The sequence below is a fragment of the Maniola hyperantus genome, chromosome 1 (assembly GCF_902806685.2).
Source record: "Maniola hyperantus chromosome 1, iAphHyp1.2, whole genome shotgun sequence".
In the NCBI taxonomy this organism is placed as follows: Eukaryota; Metazoa; Arthropoda; class Insecta; order Lepidoptera; family Nymphalidae; genus Maniola; species Maniola hyperantus.
The window spans coordinates 11320710-11348579 of record NC_048536.1 but is presented as its reverse complement, the minus strand read 5'-3'; the positions used below and the strand labels follow the sequence as shown (position 1 = coordinate 11348579).

Here is a 27870-nt window from a genome sequence, read left to right as displayed (position 1 = left end):
GTAGGTAGGCACACATTGCAGGAGAGTCGCAGTTCAGTTTACTTTGTAACATTTCAGAAAAGACTTTCTAAACTAAACATTTTGATAAATATTTGAGCATCGCTTTTATTTAAAAGTAGAAATGCATTACTTAGTTGAAATAAAGTTCAAAGTTCTTCGTTTCGACTCTGCCACTATGTGTACTTATTATACTTATTATAAATACTTTTTTAATATAGTTATTTAGACATTTTAAAATTAGAAAACCGCCTAGAGAATCGGCACCAATTTTGTGCTTATATATGTAGAATAAATCGATAAAAAAATAGATTATTAAATTCACATATTTTATTAAAATAACAAATTACAAAATTATATAATACCATAATAATATAATAATAATATGTATTTTAATATGTACTTACATGTATCATGACATCTTTATAAGAACATCATTATTTTATGTTAAACTAAACTCAATTTTAATTAAGTAGGTACAGATTCTATCAATGATATTAAATTCATAGATATAAATATAATATTATATTAGGAATCTTCATATATTACATGGCGTATAACATTCGTTTTCGCTGATGAGTAAGATAAATACAAGATATAAGATGCTCGAGGTTAGAAGAGAAACTAATGTGACCCACCTGCTGTAGTTTAAGTCTTCACTAGACGCGTAGATACGTAACGTAGCTACTTCTTTCTTACCGGACTACCCAAAGCCAAAAGGAAGGGTCAAGGGTTTTATATAGGGATTTTAGCAGTCTATGTATGTATGTATGTAGGTTTGTATTTATGTGTGTCCCACCGTGGCGCCTAAACTACTGAACCGATTTTGATGAATGAAGTGTCAATCGATAGTCCGGGTGACATAGGCTACATTTTAAATGAACAAAATCAATATGGCGGATGTGGCACCCAAAAAAGTCTCTCTCATTTTTTTTTGCTATTGTATCGAGTGGGGTGTCAAATGAAAGAGGAGAAAATTTTGTGTTCCTAAATATAAATATGCTACAATATTCAAATGATTTAGTCAAAAAATAGGTAATAAATTACTCTTATTGATTGTCTGGTATAGTGTTAGATTTGTAAGATAATATAGTGGTGATAATTATAACGCAAACTTAAAACTAAAGCTACGAGGGTTCCAAACGCGCCCAGGTCTGAGAAGAGCCCACAACAAACTCAGCCGGGTATTCTTTTTATTATCACCACTTTACAAAATTATTGAAACTTATTAGAACTATCACAAAGTCGTTAAGCAACTCATTCCCAAGCTTGCTTATCATTTAAATAATCCTTTACATTGTAATAGGATTTTTCAATTAGTTTACGTTTTATGAAAACTTTGAACTTGTTAAGAGACATCTCCAATATGTCTTCTGGAAGCTTATTATAGAAACGTATGGAATTACGAGCAAATGAATTGCTAACTTTACTGAGCCTAGAGGCGGGAATTACAAGTTTATTTTTATTTCTAGTATTTATATTATGACAGTCACTTTTTTTTTTAAATTTATTTATGTTTTTATGTACGTACCTACAGTAAATTTTCAAAAATATATTGATTATGCACTGTCATAATTTTAACTTCCCTAAATTTAGTTCTCAGCGACTCTCGTGGCCCCATACTGTATATGGCTCGAACAGCCCTTTTCTGCAGCACAAAAATAGAATTAATATCAGCAGCATTACCCCATAATAATATACCATATGACATAATGCTGTGAAAGTAACTAAAATATACTAGTCTCGCAGTTTCTATGTCTGTCAACTGGCGAATCTTTTTTACCGCATATGCGGCAGAACTAAGTTTGTTCGATAAGTTATTTATATGAGAGCCCCATTGAAGTTTTGCATCTAACGTTATTCCAAGAAAAATAGCGGTATCCACTAAATCTAATTCCTCATTATTAAGTTGCACAGTGGTTTTCACCTGCTTAACATTTGGTAAAGTGAATTTAATACACTTTGTCTTTTTCCCGTTGAGAAGTATTAAAATATAAGTTTATTAAGACGATTGTAGTAGGGTTTTAGTTTTCAACTTTATCTTGCTGTAAGCATAGAATATTATAGGGATCTATTCAAAATATCACTCGCTTTGTAATTAAGTTTATAAAGCGTTGCAGTCTCAGAGCATTTGGCCTAAGATTGTATAGGTATTTAAAACTTAATTAATTAAATATTTTAATTTTTTAGACTCCAAGGCACCACTTACACTGGCGAGTTTTAACGATTTATATGTATGTTGTCCAATTTAAAGGTTGATGATAAAAAGTTACATAGGCATCTCTACTCTGTGACTTGTCCTTACTAAACAAGAAATTATAATAAAGTGTAGAGGCATTTAATTAGTGAAATATCATGGGAAAGCATCGTTAGATGACGCCTAACAAAATGGCTGCGCAAAAATTCTTATAAATAATTATGCATATCTTCAACCTCCCCTCAACAACTATTGCAAAAAATATACCCATTACGCATGGTCGGCTAGTCGCCCGGCAACTAAATCGCGGCGACCGTTAGTATCTGTAATTTATATGGAAGTCGCTTTTCCAATGCGCACGAGTAACCGCAACTCCATGCGCATACACGCGACGACTTTCATATAGATAAGTTAGAAATTCTAACGGTTGACCGAGTTGCCAAGTGACTAGTCGACAGTGCGTAATGGGTCTTAAAGTCAAAACTTAAGAAACATGTCCATCTTTTGTAAGCACATGGCAAATAAAAATTGTTTCAAAATTACTTGTGCTTATCTTCAAGGACCCACTCAATACCATTGCCTGGTAAAGGACTAGAAATAAATGGCAAAATCCAAGTTAAATACCATCTTTGTCCAAAGACCTCTATCAAATTTAGCTGCCAGCCCTGGTTGTAAGAGATGCCTATGTTGTCCAATTTTGTTTCAGGAGTCAGTCGACCTTTTAAAATATTATTAAAATGATATAAAAACAGAAAGCCAGTAAATATTCCCACAACAAAATTGATCACAACCAAAAACATATACCAGCTCTCAACACTAAAATCTATAACAAAGCTTGCAAGAGGAAATATGAACCTAACTAAAAGTAAGCCATGGTTCCAAGTGACAAATTGTGATAGAAATATAACATTGAAATAAAATGAATACATCATAGCTATAAATATATACAATGTAAAGTACATAAAATATCTGTGATTATAGTATCCTACACAACATGCAAAAAATGTACAATGATGGTCTCTTTTTAAAACACATATATCACAGATGGTGCAGTGCCAAGCACGGGGCGGCCTCAAACTCTCACACGCAGAGCACATAGTCCAGTCCTCCTTCTGTGCAGTTTCTAAAAATTTACCTTTTATAGTAGTATTAGTGAACATTCCGTATATCATGTTGCCAATAATATTTAGTAGAAGGAATGAGGCACAAAAGTAGTGTATAATATATTGGATTGACCATATTTCAACCACCGCAGGCAGGACAATACAAAGCTCAAAGTATAGAAATGTTGGCACTAATAATAAAACTATTGTTAGGTATGTAATATGACCCAAAAATCGCTTAATTTGTTTATTTTGGACTCTTTCAACCGTTATTAGCATTTTATATCTCTTCAAAGCACCAATATCTTCCTGCGACTTACTTATATATTTTTTTGAGTGTATTTAAAATTAATTCTCATTTTTACACCTGGAAAATAAACAAGACATTATAATAAATTATATTTTAATGACTTCGTTATATTACACAATTGCAATGTTCTATTAGACCTGCAAAGATAAGATTAGATTAACCTATATAAACTCTGAAGTTTATTTATAAAAATGTTTACCTATACAGTATTATGCGCACGTTATAATAATCAAGTATCAATGCTACTTGGAAATGTTAATTTGATAAATAATTTCAAAGATTAAGACAGGTTCCACTACACAAAACAATTATTTTGACACACAATAATTATTACATTAAGGAAAATGTTGATTAGAAAATATTGTAAACTTCGGACTTCCGTCAAACTTACTTGCTTATACACTTTTATCTTTACAAAATACAGAAACGTTTTGGATAGCAAGGCAGACGACTGTCGAAGCTTTATATTGTAGAGAAATATTTTTGTAATTTCAAATTTGTATGAAATGGTGGCAAGATCAAAACAAGTCAGTAACCAATAACCATAGAATTATAACTCACTTTTAACCGACTAAAATAAAAAGAGGTTCCGTAAAACGGGGTGAATAGGAATCGAGGTGTGAATAGGGACAAAACTGGGAATGAGATTTGAAGGTAAAAATAATACCCAAAACAGGTTAGAATTTTGGTAGCATTGTTTTTCCCTATAGTAGAATATTTGATCTTTTAGTTGGCAACACTGAACCAGAGACAAATTTACATTAAAATAACGAAAGCGTCATTGCAAAAACGTTGTTCAAAACACGCTAAGCCGTAGGTCTCAAAACTTTGTTTACTTTGACGAAGTACGAGAATAAAACAGTACAAAAACTATTAGAAATCATTAAACATTTATCTAAGAGGCGTCACAAAAGCAGATTTGTCTAAATGTTACATATTTTTCTGTAAAATAGAAAAAATTGGAAACCAAGTGGTTTTGGCTTTGCCATGGGGATTATAGGTACGGGAAAGGGGTGGATAGGAACGCTATACTTACTGAATTGGAACGAATCAAGGTTAAATAGGAACAGTAAGGTTTATATAGGGACAGGGCTGTCACTTTAAATATTTAATAAAATTGTTCAAAAACATTCTTCCTTTTTGTGTAGTCGACTAGTAAAATTTTGTTAAATGGCATTTTACTGTTTAATATTGATAAATAAATAAATAAATAAAAATATTTTTTTATTCAATTAAACTTTTACAAGTACAGGTACCTAACTACACTACTTGTGAAAGTTTAATTAAATAAAAATAATTTTATTTATTTATTTTTGAATCGTCAAACCACTGATTCGGAATGCCAGCAACCAGCAAGAAACTCGGCGGTTGCTTTTTTTTAAAGATTTGATACCTACTATGCCATGTTTAATAACATATAGCCTATGTTACTTCTGAATAAAATAGCTATAGAATATAGTGAAAGAATTCTTAAAATGAGTCCAGTAATTTCAGAGTTTATCGATTACAAACAAACAAGTCTTCACTTTCCTAATCTAAATATATAAAAGGAAAAGGTGACTGACTGACTGATCTATCAACGTACACCTCAAACTACTGGACAGATCGGGCTGAAATTTGGTATAAAGATAACTATTAAGACATAGGCATCCGCTAAGAAAGGATTTTTGAAAACTCAACCCCTACGGGGTTGAAATAGGGGTTTGAAATTTGTGTCGGACGAAGTCGCGAGCATAAGCTAGTTTTGTAATATTAGAGGATAGACTAACTTGTGTTTGACAACCCTAACCTTTTTTCCCTATTCACCCCTTTGCCATTCCGTTACACCCCGGATCAAGTATAAATAGGGACAGCATATATTTTGATTAAAATATACCAGTAATTTATCATTATTTTATATTTTTTGGATGTTTCCTTAGAATTCTTACAACCGGAGATGCTTACAAACAGTTAAAGCATCATAATTTGTACCAAAACATCCGTAAATTTCAGTGCGAAGTTAGATTTCGTACCTATTCACCCCGTTTTACGGTTCTCAATTCTTCGGAATCTTTATTTATCACCACAAAAGTTAGGTTATTCTTTTTGATTCGGTCATTAAAATTAGTCTGTGGTGGTCATGTGAAGAAAGTTGAAAAACTGATAAATCTCTAGAATTAGTTTACAAATTTTGTTAAATGAACGCAAAATAATTTGTTATTCCATAAAGGTGAAATTAGCAACATAAATTAATCAAATCAGGTGCCAGGAAAAGTATATTTGTAAGAAAACTTCCTAAAAGGGAAAATACGTAAGTAGTGCTCAATTTATTTTCTACAAGACACGAAAGATCCTCCATTTCTAAGCTTCTGAACCTCAAAACTGAAAAAGTTAACTTTTGCTTTCACTTTGTTGTTTATCTGTGTGTCACGACCTTCGTTTGGAACGCCTTGAGGTATCCTGGAGTTTATAATATTTTATTTTTATTTCATCAAAATCATCAAAGTTATGTATTAACTAGTTATTAATAATTCCAGTAGGTAGGTACTTGGTGAAACATGGTCATGAAAATTATACAGCTACCACCCAGACCCATCTAGGTTTTGTGGCACAATTGAAGAAATAAATCTATCACTGATAAGACCTTGTTTTTCATACAATATGTTAAACATAGTGTAATGGTTCAAAATCCCAGGGTGCAAGATGTATAACTTGAGTATCTTGTTTTGTATACCAACATACTTTTGTTGTATCTAAATAATCAGTCCATTAGTTGTGCAGTATAATAGTTAAATTAAATAAATTATACCATTTTAACTTTACAGTTGTAAACAACGGGTAAGAGTGATTAGGCTAGAAGACTGTATACATCCTGAGAGAAAAGTATCTGATATGGAGGAGTATCTTTAACGATATGGAGAATGTAAAAATATTTTTCCTGGACCCTGCTTAAAATGTGTGTGCCAGTTTGTGGTATTTGAATTGCTATTACCTACCAACTAGTTAAATTAATTAGTTTCAAATTAATTGACCTAGTAGCTATCTACATTAGTTCTAAATTAAATAGTGTTTATATTTAAATTTGTATTAATTATACCTTAGATGATAAGTACCTCTAATCTTTAGTTACTAATAATTGAAGTTCTATAATTATAAATAAAACAATTTTCTATGTTTCTGTTCTTTTATTTTATAGCTTCAAGCTTAAAGCTGTTATAAGTGGATATCGGATGGTAAACCTCCTAAGCCACAAAATCCATCAACAAGTAAAGCTAAAGATGCCAACTTTACACTTTCACTAATGCAGATTGAAACTAATGAAACAGTAAATGTAATTGAAAGAGATGATGAGAATTGGTATGTCGACAATGGTGCAACTAGCCATGTCTCTTGTTGCAATGACATATTTTCTACATTTCAATATTTTACTAATAACCAATCGGTTACAACTGCAAATGGCGCTAAAATACAAGCTATCGGTAAAGGTACAGTTGATATAATAGCAGACGTTCATGGACAGCAAGAATATATAAGGCTTTGTGACGTATGGTATGTACCTGAAATAAAAAGAAATTTATTTTCTGTTCTTGCCGCACAAGACAAACTTGAGGACAGTGTCTTTATATCTGAAAGAGAATCGTGTATGTTGAAAGTAAAAGGAAAAATTAATTTAATTGGAAAACGCGTTAAAAATGGAGGTCTGTATAAGTTAAATATACAAGCAATTAAAAGACAAACTCCTGAATTGAACACTGTATCTAATGATAATATCCTACAACTGTATCACGAACGATTTTGTCACCAGAATAAAAGACATGTAAAACTTTTGTTAGAAAAGGAACTTGGTATCAAAGTAAAACTCGATTCTCAATTATGCACAGGATGTGTCTATGGTAAAACACACAGATGTAAATTTGGAACAAGAGAAAGAGCTAAAGTACCAGGAGAGATTATACATACTGATGTGTGTGGTCCGTTCCCAAATTCTTTCAGTAAATTTCGCTATTTTGTACTTTTTAAAGATGATTACAGCAAGTATCGTCAAATTTATTTTATCAAAAACAAGTTTGAAGTTAAAGATAAGCTTGTACAGATGATTAATGAAACAAAGACTGCTGGTCATGTAATAAAAACAATTCTCAGCGATAATGGTGGAGAATTTCATAACGAGGCTGTAGAAAATATTTTAAAGTCTCATGGTATTCAGCAAAGATTGATAATGCCATATACACCAGAGCAAAATGGGTGTTGTGAAAGAGATAACAGAACTTTAGTTGAGGCTGCTCGTACTATGATGCATGCTCATGAAGAACTTCCACTTGCTTGTTGGTCAGAGCTTGTCAACACTGCTGCTTATGTTCTGAACAGAACTGGACCGACTTCTACAGAAGGTAAATCACCATTTGAGTTATGGTTTGGACAAAAACCATCCATTAAACATTTAAGGATAATTGGTAGTGAATGTTACGCTCACGTTCCAAAACAAAAGCGAACAAAACTCTCCAAGAAAGCCGATAAATGTATTCTCATTGGTTATGATGGTAATGATGGTTACAGATTATTGGGCTGTGATAATAACGGCAATGTTAAATTAATCAGATCGAGGGATGTAACATTTAATGAGTCGATTATTAGATCAATTGGATTAGATTCAGATGCAACTGAAGCAGATGAACAAAGTATAGAAATTCACTTCCCTAAGACTAATGAAAATCATCCAATGTTCAATGCAAGGGAGGATGTATTACAAGATGATGCTGTTTCTAGTATGCCTCAAACATTGAATGCTCCAGATTCAAGCTCACATGAAGTAATTCCCACTTCGTCGACTAATGGAAATGAAATCATCAGTCAAAATGAAGACGAGTCTAATGAATCATATGTTACTCCTAATTCCTCTGATTCTGAGGATGAAGAAATTCCTGAAACAAGAACTCTTCGAGATAGATCTATACTAAGACCACCAGTGCGATTCGATGACTATTTTATATCTACTGTTGTAAATGATTTAGGCGAACCTGAAACATATAAACAAGCTATAAATAGTTCTGAAAAAGCTGAATGGTTGAAAGCTATGGAAAGTGAGCTAAATTCTCTGAAAGAGAATAAAACTTGGATACTTGTGGATAAACCGAAAGACAGAAAGCTTATTTCTTGTAAATGGATCTATAAAAAGAAGACCAATGCTGATGGAAGCCTCGACAAATATAAAGCTAGACTTGTAGCAAGAGGTTATACTCAGGAGAAGGGAATTGATTATGAGGAAACATTTAGCCCTGTTGCTAGAATGTCAACTATTAGGTCAATTTTAAGCATCGCTGCAAACGAAGGACTATCTCTCTTACAGTTTGATGTAACAACTGCCTTTTTGAATGGTTTATTAGAAGAAGATATCTATATGAAACAACCAGAAGGCTATAGTGATGGCACAAATAAAGTCTGTAAATTGAAGAGAAGTCTATACGGACTTAAACAGGCTCCCAGATGTTGGAACAAATGTATTGTCGACTATCTGAAAAATATTGGCTTTAAACAATGTGACACAGATCCATGTTTGTTTATTAGAAATCGACGAGGCAATAAAATTATTCTAGCGCTCTATGTTGATGATGGACTTGTTGCATCAACAAATCAGAAAGATTCTGAGAAGTTTATAGCTGAATTGAGAAGTAGGTTCAAGATAACCACTAAACCAGCTAATTACTTTCTTGGTTTAGAACTTTCTAGTGATAAACATGGTGGAATTGTAGTTTCACAAAAGCATTATGCTCAAAAGCTACTAGAACGCTTTGGGATGAGTGACTGTAAAGCAGTCAATACTCCAATTATTAAAGAAGCTCATACAGATTCTGAAAAGGAGAATGATGTTAAGTTTCCTTATAGAGAAGCTGTTGGTGCATTAGCATACTTGATGACAGCAAGCAGACCAGATATATCGTACGCTGTATCACGAACGATTTTGTCACCAGAATAAAAGACATGTAAAACTTTTGTTAGAAAAGGAACTTGGTATCTGGAGATCCAAACACAGGACGCTCTACATCTGGAATTCTGTGTATGTATGCTGGAGGAGTAATTGCTTGGGCAAGTCGGAAGCAAACATCAGTAGCAATTTCGAGTACTGAAGCGGAGCTCGTAGCAGCTAGTGAAGCAGCTCGTGAAATTGTATGGCTTAAGAGACTGTTTAATGAAGTTACCAAATTAAAAGAAATTCCCAAGCTGCAAATTGATAATGATGCAGCTATAAAAATTTCTCAAAATCCAGAGCTTCATCGACGTACGAAACATATTGCTTTAAGACATTTTTATGTCAGAGAATTAGTTTCAGAAAATGATCTTGAAGTCAAATATGTTCCCACAGAATATCAATGTGCAGATATTCTAACTAAGCCTATCCATAAGCCTAGACTTATGTTTATTTGTAAGTTAATCGGCTTGGTGACATAAATTTCTCAAAACGGGAGGATGTTAAAGAAGGTTTTGTATTAATTTATGTGTCACACTGGCTGTCTATTTTATTCTAATTCTTTTTAAAATTTGAAATGTCACTCTGACATGTCCTATAATAAAAATATGTTTTCTCAAAGTATATTATTTATTTAATTGAATTTTATCGATCCTAAAACGGACTCTAATAATTACTCTATCTACGGGCGGCAGCCACAGACTAATGTAGTCATACCATAGACATATATCACTACAGATAAACTATATTTGGCCATAGACAGCTTATTAAAATATTAAAATGCTCTCATCCAGTCCCTTGCTTGCTTGCTGTGCTGAGTCCGTAGTCCTCAGACTCCGTGGTCCTTGCAATCTAGTCACAGAGTACTTTTTACATATGGAAATAGAGTACCTACTATCTCGCGAGCTAATAGTGGCAACAGCTTAGAAGCGCCATCTGTATCTGACGAACGGAACTAATATTTATAATATGTACATACCTACCTATATATATATATATATAGACTGCTTTATAGGTTCATACCTATACATATAATACATACATATAGGACTGCTATGGAAAGTAGGATTGTGTTCAGATTAATTATTTATTAATATTTGACTCGCTTTCAATTTAACGTATCATGTAAATTTAAAAAAAAATCTATAATAATTAATCTGAACACATATTTTTAAATAATAGAAATTTTTGGATTCTAATCTTTATTTTTACCAAAATTAATCCTAATCACTCTTCCTTATCCTAATAAAAACAGTTGATAAAGTTCCCTGAGGACTGGGATCTGGTGCCGAGTAGTTTAATTTCAAGATATCCCCACCAATATTATGAATCCAGGTCATAAAACGATCCAAATCTTTTGTACGATTTGGAAATTCATGCAGGACATTTTCTATACCTGAAAAGTAAAAATACGAGTATCTTAGTATGGTCACAAGTTCATAACATGTTCACTAAATCTGACTCAATTCACATTTCTGTAGAAGCCTTTTACAAAATTCATCATTAATCTGCTTTAACACACTTTAAAGTTTAAGATACAATATACCTTGTCAAGCTGTGATAGCCTAGTGGTTAGGACGTCCACCTTCTACCACCTTCCACCTCTAACTTTTCGGAGTTATGTGTGTTTTATTTAATTAAATATCACTTGTTTTAACGGTGAAGGAAAACATCGTGAGGAAACCTGCATGCCTGAGAGTTCTCCATAATGTTATCAAAGGGTGTGAAGTCTACCAATCCGCTCATGGCCAGTGTGGTAGACTATGGCTAAACCCCTTCTCACTCTGAGAGGTGACCCGTGCTCTGTAGTGAGCCAGCGATGGGTTGACCATGATAGGAATTTGGTCTAGAAAAACTAAAGAAATACCTACTTCTTTATTCAAATAAACTTTTAAATAGGTGCTTTCGAATCGTCAAGAGAATCTATCACTGGATCGGAACGCCCAATACTTAAAGAAAAACCTATGCGTGAACCATATTGTCATCAAGTTCAAGGAATTTAATAAAAATTGCATTCAAGGATTAAAGTAGATATGACGGTATTACAATGGCATTTACAAACCTGCAGTGAACCTGAACAGCCTGGAATACAGCCCCTCTTGTAAGACATGTTCACTAGTACTTAACTAGTACCTAACTACAACTATACTGGAGTCCTGTCTCGAAAATAAACACTGGAGTTCTGTCTCAAAACACTGGAGTCCTGTCTCAAAACACTGGAAGTCTCTATGAAGTCTCTGTTTCAAACATGGATATGGAAAACTTAAAATTTCTTTGGTCTCAAAACACTAGAACCTCTGACAGCTTACTTAGCGTGGGTTGGGTTCACTGGTTTGCTAAACGTAGCGTAAAATCACTAAAAACTTTAAATAGTTACAAAAGGTAGGTATTAAAAATAGCAAAATCAGAAAAACATTCCGACCGCCAGCACATACCAGGTTGTTTGCCCAATTTCTACCATATCAATAGCAAAAAATTGTCTGACAATTTTATTTTGAAGAATATTTATTAAATCAATGATACATACCAAAGGTAGAACCAAATAAAATATTGGTAAATAGAAATTAATGGTTAGAGAATATTTTTTTGCTTTAAAATACAAATATGTTACTGTAAACTAAACTACCAATTTGGTAGAAAAATTAAACATGGGAAATGCCTTGACCACAGAATAATATATCGAATTTGTCCAGTCACAGTAGCGCGGTCTGCTATTGCCTTTTGGTACTATATGAATTGAAGTACCATGCTATTTGTTCTAAGATTGATTGAATCTAGTTTTAAAAGTTATGCGTAAATGTTTGTGGAAATTAACTTTTAAATACCTATTCTTAGAGTTTCTAATATAGAATTCTAAGATGATCTAGTTTCCAAATAATTTACAATATTTCAGAATGTATAAATGAAGCTCTTTCATTTCACATACATTATTTTATAAAACGAAGTACCTACCTATATTCTGAATTATTTCAAGTGGAGGGTCTTTAAGTTACACCATAAAGGTCCATGGCATTTGCGCTGCACTGCGCGACGCGGCAGCGCTTTTCTCCATACAAATTCATATATATATATATATATATAAACTATACTTGCCGAACCGCGTCATGCAGCCAAAGATAATATATTAAACAAGATAATATTATCTTTGATGCAGCGCAGCTCAAGTGCGTTCGAACCATAAGGGTTCCTTCACTATTGCTATTTGGTACGGAACCCTAAAAAGGAAATAATAAAAAAAATAAGTTACTAAACCAATATTTATTCACAAATGGGAATAACAGAACGCATATTATATTACATGTTCACATTCTCACCAATAAATTGCGTAGTAAAATATACTATTTTCTTATATATCTAAATAAATATGTCCCTATAGAAATTGACAAATATCTTAAACTATCAAGCACTCTTTGAAATTGAACAGACTTTGATTATTTGTTTTAATCAATGACAATGAAGATATAGCATACTGAGTACAATATTATTCTAACAAAAAATAAGTAGGCAGTTTTTTACAAAATGGAAGAGCTGTAGTAGGAAAATCATTGGACAGTCAGTTCTTTATCTTATTTTTTTTAAATAATGACTTATCATTGTATCAGCTAATAATGAGCGTTAGTTCTTGTGAAATTTCTTGCTGCTATCTTTGGCCATGTCAACTAGTGTCTGAGCTGGTTTGAACGGAGCGCCGTACAATCCCTGGTACTCTTCCATCTTCTTCACAAGTTTGTCTGCGCCATATTGGTCAACCCACCTAAAATAATTAAAATTTTTGCATATAACGCGGAAAATTCAACTCCTCACGCGCCTTTTTTTTTGTGTCTGGGAAGCTAAACCAGAAATTGAAAATACCAATTATTTGTTTATGAGCACATTTTAATTTTTTTTGTGATGTAACCACAAATACACGGTTTTCAGATTTATTCCTTTTTTTGTGCTATTAGACTTACCTACCAAATTACCCTATTAGTACCCTATAAAGTACCCTATAAGTTTTCTTGACAGACACGACGGACAGACAGACAGACAACCAAGTTGTGTCCTCGACTTAAATATCTGGCCTCACCTCCGGTTCAGGTAGATAAACATCTCAGATAAAATGACTTGTTTTATGCCTTTTTTATATAAACTACTATTTATGAGGAAAAAATTACCGGAATGGTCCACCAGTGAATGGCGGGAATCCCAGTCCGAATACGGCCCCCACATCTCCTTCCAGCGGACTGTGCAAGATTTTCTCTTCTAGGGATAATACTGCTTCATTAACAAATCTGCAAAAAGAATAAAACATCGTTACAGCCAAAGGCAATGTGATGAAAATATCAAACGTTGCACAGGTTCTGATAATCTTAATTCTTGTATCACTATCACTAGTCACTATAGTAACTACCCATATTGTAAATGCGAAAGTGTATTTGTTTGTTGGTTCATGGTTGGTCCTACAATCGCGTTGTAAAGCAGTAATGGAATAGTCTGATTTCTTGCATGGGTATACTTAAAGACCTGGAGACTGGAGAGTGACATGAGCTACTTTTTATCCCGGAAAATCAAAGAACTCCCAAGAGATTTAAAAAAAGGAAATCCAAGCGGACGAAGTCATGGGCATCAGCTAGTAATATTATAAATGTGAATGTTTGTTACTCCTTCACACCACAATAACTAACCGATTTAGCTGTTTGGATTGGATATAGCATATACCCTGAATTACACATAGACTAGTTTTTTTTCCAGAAAATCCGAGGAATTTTTAAAAATCGGTCAAGTGCAAATCGAAATCGCACAGGAAGGGTTCCGTAATTTTGAAATTTTTAGTATTTGTTGTTATAGCAGCAATAGAAATACACATTCCAAATGCAAGTCGATCTTGCACAGGAAGGGCTCCCCTAATTTTGAAATTTTTACTATTTGTTGTTATAGCGGCAATAGAAATACACATTCCGTAAACATTTTAGGTCCCTACCACTATGTATTGTTCACGAGATACAGCCCGCTGACAGACGCAAGGACGGACAGTGGAGTCTTAGTAATAGGGTCCCGTTGACACCCTTCGGGTACAGATTCGTAAAAAGCTTCTTTTTCTTGTTTACTCTGGGCTGGTTTCTGCATTTAAACGTTTCCGTCTGTTGTGCGTGCATTGCCCCTCCCCCCTGAAGTATCCTAAAAACCTGTACCCACGCGGACGAAGCGGCGGGTCATCCTGTATCGATTAATAAATCAGCACATACCTGGAAACCATCCTCAGTTGTTGGTCTTCAACAGTGTTAGCACCTCGGGGTTGCAGGGAGTATTTATCCTTTAAGAGCTGCACCGCTTCTTGATTAACATCCCTGTTCTTGGTGCCCTTCTCGTAGATGTAGAAGCCCTTACCAGACTTCCTGCCCATGAAGCCAGCTTTAACTAAATCTTGCATGATGTTCAAGTCACCACCACTGATACGGTCGCCGAAGGCCTGAATAAAAAATTGAACTGCCATTATCTACAAAATTCTGATTAAATAACTTTCATTTAGTTTATTTTCAAATGTAAAACCCAAGGTCAGTTAAATAAATAAACAAAAATGTGTGAATTTACTTTAATGTATTAGGTTAATCTGAATTTTGTCTAAAAGACCTTTCATCATCATCATCATGATCAACCCATCGCCAGCACACTACTAAGCACGGGTCTCCTCTCAGAATGAGAAGGATAAGTGCTGGCCACGTGCTGATTGGCAGACTTTTGAAAAAAAAACATTTACCAAACCATTAAGGTCTGTTAAATGTTGAATACCATAATTTTATGACGACAAAAAGACGAAACCAAAATTTAATTATTATTAGCACGGCGTATTGTATACATTAGTTATAAAAGCGCCAGATGTGAGCAAACGATTTTAAACAATATTGGTAGGCCAGAAGTTAATATTAATTGCTTTTGTAAATCAAGGCTTCTCTATTCAACTTCTAGCAGCGAGCTAAGGTGATTTAATTGTCTGCCATCAGGTCTCAAGATAAAGATATATTATCATGGCATGCCATAAGTACCTTAGCCAAATCGACAGCTATATGTGATCCTACGTCGATACCGACTTCATCGGCCAGTGTGGCGGCGCCCACGGGGAAACCGAACTGCTTCGTCATATTGTCGAGATCCTTCGGGTCGACTCCTTCTTGAAGTAACCTATTATTAAATGCAAACAATAACGAATTTATACAGGACTTCGTTTTGGCACAAGTTTGTACATACGTCAGCCACAGCCCACATATACATACTTAACAGAGCACATAACAGAGTACAACATCCAAGCTCGTTTATATAAATTATTCTTCTGTATATTTTATAAAATACTAGCGACCCGCCCCGGCTTCGCATGGGTGCAATGTAGATACTAATGTGGTGTCATTGAGGTGTATTTGCCTCGAAAACTTTCAAATGAGAGGATTTTTTTCCGACCTAATTCACATTACATCGATGTCTCTAGGGATCTCTAATTTTTTGAGAATTAAACTATAGCTATAAACCTTCCTCTTGAATCACTCTATCTATTGGTGAAAACCACATTAAAATCCGTTGCGTAGTTTAAGAGATCTACGCGTTCATACATACATACATACATACAGACGCGGGAAACGACTTTATTTTATACTATGTAAAGATTGTTCTAGCCAAGCTGTTGCCATGGCCACATCAGCAAAACCTTCGCTTATGATGACGATTGGGCAAGAGAGTTTTTTGGACTCGAGACCAGACTGGGACTGCAAGTACGTCAGAAACAATGTAGCCAAAAATCGCAAAATTGCCAGTATAATATTATGTTGGAATTAAAGCTGGGGGAAGCTAGAATGTTTATATAGGCAGCTGTAGTGATACCTCACGGCTTCGCTGAGCATGGTGGAGAGGATGCGCGTGGTGTAGAAGCCGGGTCCGTCGCCCACAGTGATGACCACCTTGCCCTGCTTGAGCCCCACGGCCACGGCCGCCGCCGCCGTGTCGTCGCTGGTGCCGGGGTGCCGGATGATCTCCAGCAGCATCATCTTGTCCACCGGCGAGAAGTAGTGCATGCCTGTTTACTCATTTCATTATTAATAATATAATTTAATTGGGCTATATATCTGGTTGCACATTTAAAACAATACACTTTTTCTGAATTTGCTTTAAAAAATTATGGTAATTAAACAGCAGTGGTGTATAGCGTCAAAGAATTTAAAGCTAACCAATGACTTTGTCCGGCCTACTGCTGCCCGCTGCGATCTTGGTGATCGGGATGGCGCTGGTGTTAGTCGCAATGACGCAGTGCTTCGGCACCACGGCTTCGAGCTCCTTGATCACTTTGTGCTTGATGTTGATGTCTTCAAACACGGCCTCGATCACACAGTCCGTGTTCTTGAACTTGCTGTAGTCCAGTGTTGGCAGCAGGTTCGACAGGAACTTGTCCTTCTGTAAGCTGCAAGCAATATCAAATATTTTAACAAACTTCAAATTACAAAACGGATGGGGAATCCCTGTAAATGTCCACACCGCAAACAGGGATCTGAGAACGAACTTACGCAGATATCCTCTTGAGGCCATTCTGGATCTGTCCCACGCTGCGGTAGAGGCCGGCGTTGGTGGCATCCTTCAGAACCACGCTGTAGCCTTTGTCGATGGACACCTGCACGATATCCGCGTCCATAGCACCGATCTAACTTACGCAGAGATCCTCTTCCGTTTGACGGCGTTGACGAGGCCGTTCTGGATCTGTCCCACGCCGCGGTAGAGGCCGGCGTTGGTGGCGTCTTTCAAAACCACGCTGTAGCCTTTGTCGATGGACACCTGCACGATGCCTGCACCCATCAGACCCGCGCCCAGAACACCGATCTGAAATAAATCGAATATGAGGAGCTTTCGAACAGAACCTCTTCTTTTAACTCAAGCACTTAATGAAACGTAGTGTCTTGATTGAGTTACATCAATCCCTGATTTTATTTTCTACTAGATGATGCCCGCGACTTCGTCCGCGTGGATTTAGCTTTTTTAAAAATCCCATGGAAACTCTTTGATTTTCTGAGATATAAAATAGCATATGTCCTTCCCCGGGATATAAGCTACCTCCTGTACCAAATTTCATTAAGATCAGTTAAACCGTTTGGCCGTGAAAAGCTAGCAGACTGACAGACAGACAGACAGAAAAAATCTTAAGATCAATATAGTAATAGTACCCTTGCCTTAAGACCCTTGACTCTTTTTTCGAATAAAGAATGCTTTCTTGTCTATTTGCTGATTGAAGAGCGAAAGTAGACTGACAATAATCCTCATTCAATTCATTATTAATTCAAAATGGATTAATTATTGCCGTTATTATCTATTACAACATGTCAAACAATGGCGTTATACTATAATATCATAAACATACCGTTTTAACATCAACTTGAGACTTGCCGAACCGGTTCTTCTTACATTCAGTTTGGCCCCGGAAGAGGCCAATGAGCCCCTTGCTCTGCGGCGTCATGGCGAGCTCCGCGAAGGCCTGGATCTCTGCCTCGTAGCCCGCCGCCTGGCCCTTGTCTACACCTGTCCTAACTACTTCAAGAATCTACAACAATATGTCTCGATAGGTACGAGTAAATAAATTCTATCTACACTATTTTATCTACGCTCATATTTTAAAATCCTAATTATGAACTCAAAAATAGCTTAATGATATATTATTTTATTAACGTGTACCTATCTGTTATGAAAAAACCAGCCAAGTGCGAGTCAGACCCTTGGTGTCTCGAGACAGACACCGAGGGTTCTGTACTCAGGTATTTTTTTCGACATTTTGCACGATAAAACAAAAACTATTAAGCATAAAAATAAATAAAAATCTCTTTTAGAATATTAACCTATAATCTTTCATATGATACCAAACTTGGTATAGTTATCTTACTTTGAAAATTAAATTATCTGCTCATTTCAAGTTCAGTTGAAGACATTTTAATTTTTTTGTGTAATGTAACCACAAATCCACGGTTTTCGGATTTATTCCTTTACTTGTGCTTTAAGACCTACTTAACAGCCAAATTTCATGATGCTAGGTCAACGGGAAGTACTCTATAGGCTTTCTTGACAAATACAACAGACAGACAACGAAGTGATCCTATAAGGGTTCCTTTTTCCTTTAGAGGTACGGAACCCTAAAAAAGAATTATAAATTAGGTATAGTATAGTATTTTATTTGCTAGCCACATAATAAAAATTATGGTTAAAAAAAACAAATTCTGATTCAAGTGCATTTGGCCTGACCTCTCAGCTCTGGGTTCTAGCTTTGATTGAAGCACACCTTGAATTGTTTGTTTGCAACATATAACTAGCAAGTGAGGTGCGTCAATTATTACATACTGTTATTGGAAGAATCACATTACAAATCACAAATTTTATAACTTGCATGTGAGTCTTGTTAGCAATAGAAATACATTTATTATGGTAATTTTTTCTAGAATTCTACATTTGTCTAAATTGTTATAAAATAAATAAGACAACTAAAACCTATTTACTCGTAATGCTATACAATAGTCAACAATAACTTTTAAGGTTTGTTACTTCTAAACTAAACTGATTGAAATGTTCTGATTCAAGGTCCCTACTGCATATTGAATATTGATGCATCATGCTCACCTTTAGCGGGGCAGGATATAGACCGCGTGATGCTTTCATCACTTGTTCCTTAGCTTTCTTGAAAATAAAGTTTTTCACCACATCCCACTGCATGGCCATGGCAGTGACTTTGTCAACTAGTCCCTTCTTACTCCTATCAACCTTCATTTTCCCCGACGCAATGTCTTTAGCTATTTGAATAGACACATTTTCCAAGTATTGGATTGTGTTTTTTTCTGGTTGGCTGAGACCTTGAAAGATTTCATAAGGCAATATTAGGATCAATAATTAAAGTATCTAGTATAAAATATAAGAGGTAATTAAAAACTAATTTAACAAACTTTATGAAATAATAATCTAACATTTACCTGGCCCAAGTGGAGAAACTAAAAGGTCCACAATACCAAGTTTTTTGGCCTTATCAGCTTTTACTGTTTTGCCTGTGAGAGCTAAGTCTAAAGTTGTTGGAATGGATGTTAAAGCTGGCATCCTGGAAATTGAAAATAAGTTATGCATATGTTGGATTTAACTAAAAAAAATTCCCTGACTGGCTGATCTGATGTACATATAATACATATAGTTTCAATCAATCAATCAATCTGCCTGTTTTTTTTAGAGATAGCGAGCAAACGAGCAGGCGGGTCATTAACCGCCGCCCATTAACATTTGCAGCACCAGAGGAACCGCCGATGCGTTGCCGGCCTTTTAGGAATTTGTTGGTCCGCCCCTTGAATGACCCCATGTTGTAATCTAGTGGGAACACCGCCGATGGAAGTTGGTTCCACAGTTTGCATGTGCGTGGAAAGAAGGATCTGGCACAGCGTACGGTCGAAGTGTTTGCGTCCACCGCTGGACATAGGGCTTCCCAAGTTCCCACTACCTTCTTAAGGAGTCAGCAGTTTAATAATGCCAAAACTTAGCTTTATTTACTACATACAATTTAAATTTAATTGAATGAATTTAACACTGAGGAGAAAAAGTCCTCCAACTTGTTCCTCAAGTTTCAGCTATTATCTAAAATGCCTCTACTCAGCAGATAAGTCATCATCATCAACCGATAGACATCCACAGCTGGACATAGGACTCTTGTAGGGACTTCCACACGTCACAGTCTTGCGGGAGGCCTGAATCCAGCACCTTAGGACCTCAACGTCTATCGGTTTACCCCAGCAGATAAGTGGGGCAGTTCCCCAACTCTAAGGAACAGATAGAGACAAAGGAACAGAAAACTGCTAGTAATTATACCAAGATTAGAAACCAACAACTCACCTTTGAGTACCACCACCTCCAGGTAAAAGACCTAACATCACCTCAGGCAGACCAAATCCAGTCTTGGAGTCCTTCACAGCGATCCTGTATTTACAGGCCAGAGCTGTCTCCAGGCCGCCGCCCAGACAGCTGCCTTGAATAGCAGCCACGAAAGGCTTGCGCGAATTTTCAATTCTCTTGAAAATTTCATGACCTTTGACAGAGAAATATTGCAGATTTTATAGCGAATTCTAATTCACAAAAAACTTAAAATTAGAGAGGTTCTACCTGTATAACTTCTTTACAAATGGAAATCTACTAGTAGGATTCCGTACGATTAAAAGCTGTCTGCTCTCTAATATTATTGTTTGCAGCCAGCTAACATGCTTCCACTTCAAACTGCACGGTCGTTGGTTGTAGCATCAAAACTTTTTATTAGAATTACTAGTTAATGTCTGTCGGGTGTTACAATGGGAATCGTACACCACCTACTGCTTGTATGTTGATGGTACTGTGTCAAAAATCTTCCCACAAGTCCCAACAAGAACTGTGTAAAGTACAAGTGATTTATTTTAACTGAAAGCAGATACTTAATATTTTGCATGCCATACCTAAATGACAAAATGTGAAAGAGACCATCTATCAATGTACTATATTTTACTCACATTTAGCAAAATAAATAGCACATTTCAAAAGTTTCAAATCAGATGAATGATGCGCAGTGGGCAAAAAGACAATAGACAGCTGAAAGACCAACATTAATTTTTAGGGTTCCATACCTCAAAAGGAAAAACGGAACCCTTATAGGATCACTTTGTTGTCTGTCTGTCATTCTGTTACATCACACAAAAAAAAAAATTGTGGTCATGAACTAATAATTAGTATTTTCAATTTACAAAGTAAGATAACTATATCAAGTGGGGTATCATATGAAAGGGTTTTACCTGAGCCTGACTCGCACTTGGCCGGTTTTTTATATGATACATACCATTTCTAGAGAGTCTAGCAACTTCTTCTTTAGTTTTACAGTTCTCTATCATGCTAATATCAGCACCGGCTATAAAACATCCTGGCTTGCCCGATATGAAAACAGCTGCTTCAATTGCTGGGTTTGATTCAATTTCATTGACTATATTGGACACTTCATTCATAACAGCTTCATTTAGTGAGTTAACCTGTTAACCATGAATGGATTTTTAGTCAAAATTAAAATGGTCTTGGTAATAAAAATTTAAAGATGGCTTATACACATATATTTTAGTATGAGGCAGATAGTCATGTATAAGGACATAAGCCAACTCTGTAGCAAATTCCATCGAAATCAGTTGGGCCATAAAAAGCTAGCAGACAGACAGACACACTTTTGCATTTATAATATTAGTATGGATAAGTAAATAAGTAATAAGTACGGATTAATTTTTTTTGTAAAGTTTTGTTCAACTTTCCGCCAAATAATCCAGGGGATTCTGCCTAGACCTCCCTGGAGCTGGCCACAGATCCCCAATTCGCGATCGACGTAGCACAATTCAAAACCCGACATATCAGTTATAAATACGTTTTTTTACACTTACTTTAACATTTGGCGAATCCAGAGTAACAACATAAACTCCATTAACCAATTTACATCTTGTATGTACTTGTGAAGCTGCGGCGGCCGCAAAGTGCCTGTTATGTAGCCCTGAAAAGTTATACAGTATATTTTAAACAAGTGTAATTTAAAACACGAATGTAGCGGTACAAATAATAATACGATTTATTTAAGAAAACATACAGTAAACTATCTAAATCGTCTCAAAAATTGAAGTCGTACTTGGTTAGCTATGCCAATACTTACTATTTACAAAATTCACATTATTCCGGCGTTTTAGAATCTTAAGGGCATTAAACATTTTGCTGTTAGACATGTTGAATAACTTATTATGTAAACAGCAACTTTTATATAAATAAAGTTCGCTAATAACTAAAGAATTTAAGACCCAGACTTTGAACCTAAACTTTCTCGTCAGATGGTGATAGATAGAAGAGGGGGTTAAGGGAAGAAAATCAAGGGGGCCGGGGGCAGGGAAGACGAAGACATTGACAGATTAACATTGACACTGACAGTAAACATGAAATCATTGACAGCAATGTAGATAATAAAAATTTTTTTTTTTTTTTAATACAATAAAACTTAAAGCTAGCCTTATCTAATTACTATATAAATCATGACCGCGTGGAATGGTGCCAAGAATACTGGCTGCATTTCCGCGCTGGACAGCCAGGCTGATCCGCTGCGCAAAAAATGAGCCAGCCCTTCTGTCACCAGTTGAGGCTATTAATCGCGGTGAAATGTCTCGTAAAAAATTTTTAGCACTAAGACTCCATGGCCCCAGGGTCTCCACGGCAAACGGCACAAAAATGTAACTCTCTATAAGAGAGGCATACTTGCGCCGCTTGCCGTTTTCAGCTGTTTCTGCTGCGGCTCCCGGTCTTGATGCTAATAAAAATTAATGCGGGCATTTTACCTACAGTGCGACAAGGCTACCTTGGCTCGTGGCGAAAATCGGAACTAACATAACATTACCGTCAAGGTCAAGTGTTTCCTTTGTTCTTGTTTGAATATTTTAAGCCAGTATTTATGAGTTCTAAGCATTAAGCCCTTTTTTTTCTGGTCGGTGATTAAGTTCTAACTTCTAAGATCACTCTAAGATATAAGTTCCGCAAATTGCTAATGCGCGCGGTCGCTATTTTAGTGACGTCAGCACTAGACTTAAGTTTCGAGCTGATAGTACAATAGAGCTGGTAGTCCTAAAATAAATAAATGTGTGTGGTGCGCAACGGTCGTGCGCAAACTTCAGGGGCGCATAATACGTTTGAATCGCTCTGAACCATGGACCTAGAAATCAAACCGGAGCTTGTATTCTAGGTCCATGCCATGGCACTGTACCTATCTGATAATTTTTCATATAATTTTTACTTAAATATAGGTAATTGTCAAAATGACATCATTTCGTTTGATAGATCCAGCCGCGAAAACTCAAATAGTTAGTTTTTCGGAAATAATAGACTAAAGTAATCATACCTACTAAAAAAAAAAAACAAAAAAAAAAAATACCTACATCGATGGCTTATGGTAATGAGTTTTGCGGGCATAACATTTATGCATCTACATATACAATATACATTACATACTTACATGTTTTTCCATAAAACTTTGGTCAAAAATACTTTATAAGTAGGTACTACGCTATCAGTTATCACCTACTTTTATAATTTCACCGAATTTTACCTTTATTTATTATTATCAAAGAGGTTCTTTTGGATTTTGGATCATTTCTATTTCTCCATAAGTGCTTAAATTATAATAAAATCACGTTTAGGTACAGTTGCGTAAGTACATATTATTCGCAACTTCGTATCATTATTTTATAGATACCTACCTAATGGTTTCTAATATTAGGTACCTACCTACCTTTTGCAACTTGCTATAATTTTGAGCATATAGTAAGTAGGTCCGTGTAGAAATTTTATTCTGAGATGTCCGAAACCAGAATTATCGTAATTTCGAATTTAAAGAATGGTAGCTTTCACTTGATTAAAATTAGAATCATGGCCTGGTGAATAGTAATGATTTGGTAGATCATCATCATGATCAGCCCATCGCCGGCTGACAACAGAGCACGGGTCTCCTCTTAGAATGAGAAATGGATGATGTTATAATATGTATTCTGTTTGGTTATATCAAAAAGCTGTGATGTGTTATCAATTAGGACGACCGCCTCCTAATTGAAGGTCAGGGTTTCGATCCCGGGCACGCACCTGTAACTTTTCAGTGTTATGTGCGTTTTAGGTAACTTATTAAATATCACTTGCTGCTTTAACGGTGAAGGAAAACATCTTGAGGAAACCTGTATGCCTGAGAGTTCTCCATAAATGTTCTGAAAGGTGTGCGAAGTCTGCAAATCCGCACACGGCCAGCATTGTGGATTATGGCCAAAACCCTTCTTACTATGAGAGGAGACCCGTGCTCTGTAGCGAGCCGGCGCGGCGATGGGTTGATCATGATGACAGGCGCGGATCCAGCGCTCAAAAAAGTTTGTGGGAACAGCCACCTGAAAATCGGCCAAGTGCGAGTCGGAGTATAAATTCACTCATGATCGATATAGGTAGTGCATTTTTACATAATATTATCCAGGTTCACATCTTTGTGTATATTTAGGAGAGCTAGCCTGGGTAATCTTTTCTGTGTCATTGAGGCAAGCAACAAAGATTTTACTCTGCGAAGAGTAGAAAAAGTTCTCTCTGCCTTACGCTAACCGGGAGAGTGGTTTTTTATTTTATTTTATTAAGGCATTGGATATAATCAATATCATCAGCCCATCGACCTGAATAGACCGTGAAAGTGTGACGTCACAAGTCTATTAGGGTTGTGGGCATGCCCATCGTGCCCACAACGCTGGATCCGCGCTTGCATGATGATAATGTCAAAGAGTAGAAAATTGTAAAACATATTCGGTGCTCCACCTATCCCATATTCAATAAACAAGTAGGTCGTATAAATGTGTCACGAGCACAACCTTTCATGGATACGAGTCACTGCCTTTGAATCTCCACTAAAGCTGTACACTCTCAGTGTACACTCCATCAAAAGCTTTGGAAGTGTAATTACCCGGGGCGACTCGAGCTTACTAGGGTTGCCTGTACCTACCAAAGTATTTAGATTTTGCTTTACAGTTATCATTAGTATTTAATTTATAATTACTGACGATTTCATTTTTATCGTACTAGTTTTAGCCCGCGGCTTTACCCACATAAAATTCTGCCAATGCGCTGCGAGTCCAATATAATAATGCGTTCAGGATTTTGTTGCGGCAACCTCGGTTCTGTAGTGCATCAGGTATGTTTGCTGAGGCGCGGACACTATGACTTTGATGCCATCTGGCGCAAGAAAACAGCCTCACTATTGTCCAGAGTCCGAGGAAGCAGCAACAGAATCCTGCGTAATGCGTATGATAGCGGACAAAATGGATAGTCCTCTGATGGGGAAACTCATGCAGAGGACTAAATCTAAAGACTAAATAAATGATTAAGTATTTTGTTACTAACTCCTTAGTGTTTAAGTATTAACATAGTTATTAAGTATTTATTGTTACTAACACTTAATGGATCTTTTACTTGTCCGATTAAATAAAAAGATTTAAAAAAAATGTTCTATCTCGGTTTCTATTAGACAGGTTTCTAATCTATCTATAGATATAGATACATACAAAACATTACTAAATGACTGACTAACAACAGCCTGAACCGGTGGATCCAAAAATTTAAATTGAGACATAACTATTCGACCCCATAATGCAAAAATGCAAACATTTTGAGAACTCACTCGCCATTTCGTGATGACAATTGACACATAGAGCAAAAATGTGGTTAAAGAATTTTATTCTCAAAAGAAATCAGATATACAAATTTCACTTAATGAGAAATTATAGTAACAAAACTTAAACTAATTTTATCTTTCGGCACAGCGCGGTGGCAAGCAACAACACGATCGTAAAAATAGCGGGTAGTATAATGTATGGCAATGCTCATACACTTTGCCGGCAGGGCCGGACTCAGATATTTATAATAACAAAATTTTTCAGTTTCTTTTTGAAAATGTTTATCTTACTAATATTTTTAATTTCTGTAGGTATTTTATTAAACATTTGTGCTCCTTCAAAAGTTATATTCTTTTTACCGTAATTAGTGCGTGAACCTTTTAGAGAGATGTTATCAACGTTACGTAAAAGTCGGCCTCCCAGTTCCCTTTTAGTTTTAAATGATAATTTTGAATGTATTGTCTTTGATATAATTTTTTTAATTAATATGCATGTATTATAGTAATACATTTGTAGGATATTCATTAATTTAGTTTCCGCATAAATAATTTTTGTAGGGGTAAGGAAGTCATAATTATAAAGAATTTTTATTATTTTATTTTGGATTATTTGTAGACAATTTAAATTAGTTTTAGCCGCACTGCCCCAAATTTCTATCAAATAATCAAGATGAGGTTTTACGAGTGAGTTGTAAATGTTTATCCGAACCTTTTGTGGAAGACATCGAACTATACCATATAGCGATCCTAGAAGAGATGACAGTGTTGATTTTACTTTACTTATGTGCGGTTTCCAAGTTAACTGGCTGTCAATCGTTAAACCAAGGTATTTTTCTTCGGTAGATTGTTTAATTTTAAAATTATTTATTGTAAGTGGAATGTGTACCGGGACTTTTTTGTTTTTTGCTTTAAAAATAACATAGCTCGTTTTTGATGCTGAAAAATGGCGAGTGATTTCTCAAAATTTATACATTATGACTAGGTACCCAGTACCCATATCACTACCAATATTATAAATGTGAAAGTGTCTTTGTTTATTGGTTTGTTGGTTTGTCGTTCAATCACGTCGCAAAAGAGCAACGGATTGACGTAATTTTTTTGCATGGGCAATGGGCATAGTTAGAGACCAGGAGAGTGACATAGGCTACTTTTTATTCCGGAAAATCAAAGAGTTCCCAGGGGATTTCTAAAAACCTAATTCCAAGCATACGAATTCGCGGGCATTTAATAACTTTTTTGACACTCTATAATTTCTTTCATATTATAGTAGGTATCTCATTGGTATTAGATTCAGGCTCTCGTAAATCATTAGCTGAATTAATTCGATAGTCAGTGACAGCCCTGGCTCAATATGCTCTCTCTCAACTTCCTGACAGAGGGTGGTGGAGGTGGCTACCGGTCGCGCGGCCGTCGTCATGGTTACAGAGTACGAATTGCAACAAGTGGTGCTTTTAGTTCTAAAAAAGAAGTTTATTTTAAGTCTAAACATATAAAAGGAAAAGCTAACTGACTGACTGATCTATCAACGCACAGCTTAAACTACTGGACTGATCGGGCTGTTTGGCATGCAGATAGCTATTATGACGTAGACATCCGCTAAGAAAGGAATTTAAAAAATTCAACCCCTTAATGCCCCTAAGGGGGTAAAATAGGGGGTTACGTGTAGTCCACGCGGACGATGTCGCGGGAATAAGCTAGTTATGTTATAAAATATAAGAGTAAGTATTAAGTAATCTTATTTCGTAGCTGGTTCCAAAAAAAATAGTTACAAACGTGGATGGAACCGTTTTCTGAAGAGCTAAGTTGGCACCAAGGTGTTTGGTCTGAGCGTTACAAAAATAGCCGTGTAGAGAGAATATTAGAGACTACGATCTTCCATTGGTCACGCTTATAATTATGAATTCATTTATAAAATTAATGATACAAACTACGTACCTACATGCATTATTACCTAACACAATATGTATGACCTTGTATAAAGTGGTGTATGTACCTTACTAGGTACTAACAAACATAATACCAGACTCGCTTCACTTGGCTCGAGGGAACTAGAAGGGTTCTACCTCTTCAGGCAAGTTTTTAAATTCAGCGGTTTGAGCCGTACGATGACAAATGAGACAG

At 35.7% G+C, this 27870-nt stretch overlaps 2 protein-coding genes across 4 annotated transcripts; both read right to left on the bottom strand.

Annotated features, from left to right (window-relative positions):
* Nucleotides 1–309: 309 nt before the first annotated feature.
* On the bottom strand, nucleotides 310–4186 carry LOC138404780 (probable palmitoyltransferase ZDHHC24). Of its 3 annotated transcripts, none has more exons than XM_069509819.1 (2): nucleotides 4169–4186; nucleotides 310–3664 (listed from the first exon to the last, which is right to left on the bottom strand). In XM_069509819.1, exon 2 carries the CDS (start codon nucleotides 3574–3576, stop codon nucleotides 2734–2736), a length of 843 nt encoding a protein of 280 aa, XP_069365920.1. In that variant the 5' UTR covers nucleotides 3577–3664; nucleotides 4169–4186; the 3' UTR covers nucleotides 310–2733. The 3 variants fall into 3 exon arrangements, with proteins under 3 accessions (XP_069365920.1, XP_069365910.1, XP_069365914.1); XM_069509809.1 differs by lacking the exon at nucleotides 4169–4186 and adding an exon at nucleotides 3999–4155; XM_069509813.1 differs by lacking the exon at nucleotides 4169–4186 and adding an exon at nucleotides 3807–3977.
* Nucleotides 4187–12794: 8608 nt separating this feature from the next.
* Mtpalpha (monolysocardiolipin acyltransferase Mtpalpha) lies at nucleotides 12795–22440 on the bottom strand. The gene is made up of 14 exons (XM_034970294.2): nucleotides 22228–22440; nucleotides 21965–22071; nucleotides 21382–21568; nucleotides 20415–20607; nucleotides 19514–19635; nucleotides 19167–19396; nucleotides 17923–18102; nucleotides 17221–17387; nucleotides 16745–16974; nucleotides 16401–16593; nucleotides 15575–15710; nucleotides 14777–15000; nucleotides 13706–13822; nucleotides 12795–13305 (listed from the first exon to the last, which is right to left on the bottom strand). The coding sequence occupies exons 1-14, from the start codon at nucleotides 22295–22297 to the stop codon at nucleotides 13167–13169; spliced, it is 2295 nt and encodes a 764-aa protein (XP_034826185.1). The 5' UTR covers nucleotides 22298–22440; the 3' UTR covers nucleotides 12795–13166.
* Between the last annotated feature and the right edge of the window lie 5430 nt (nucleotides 22441–27870).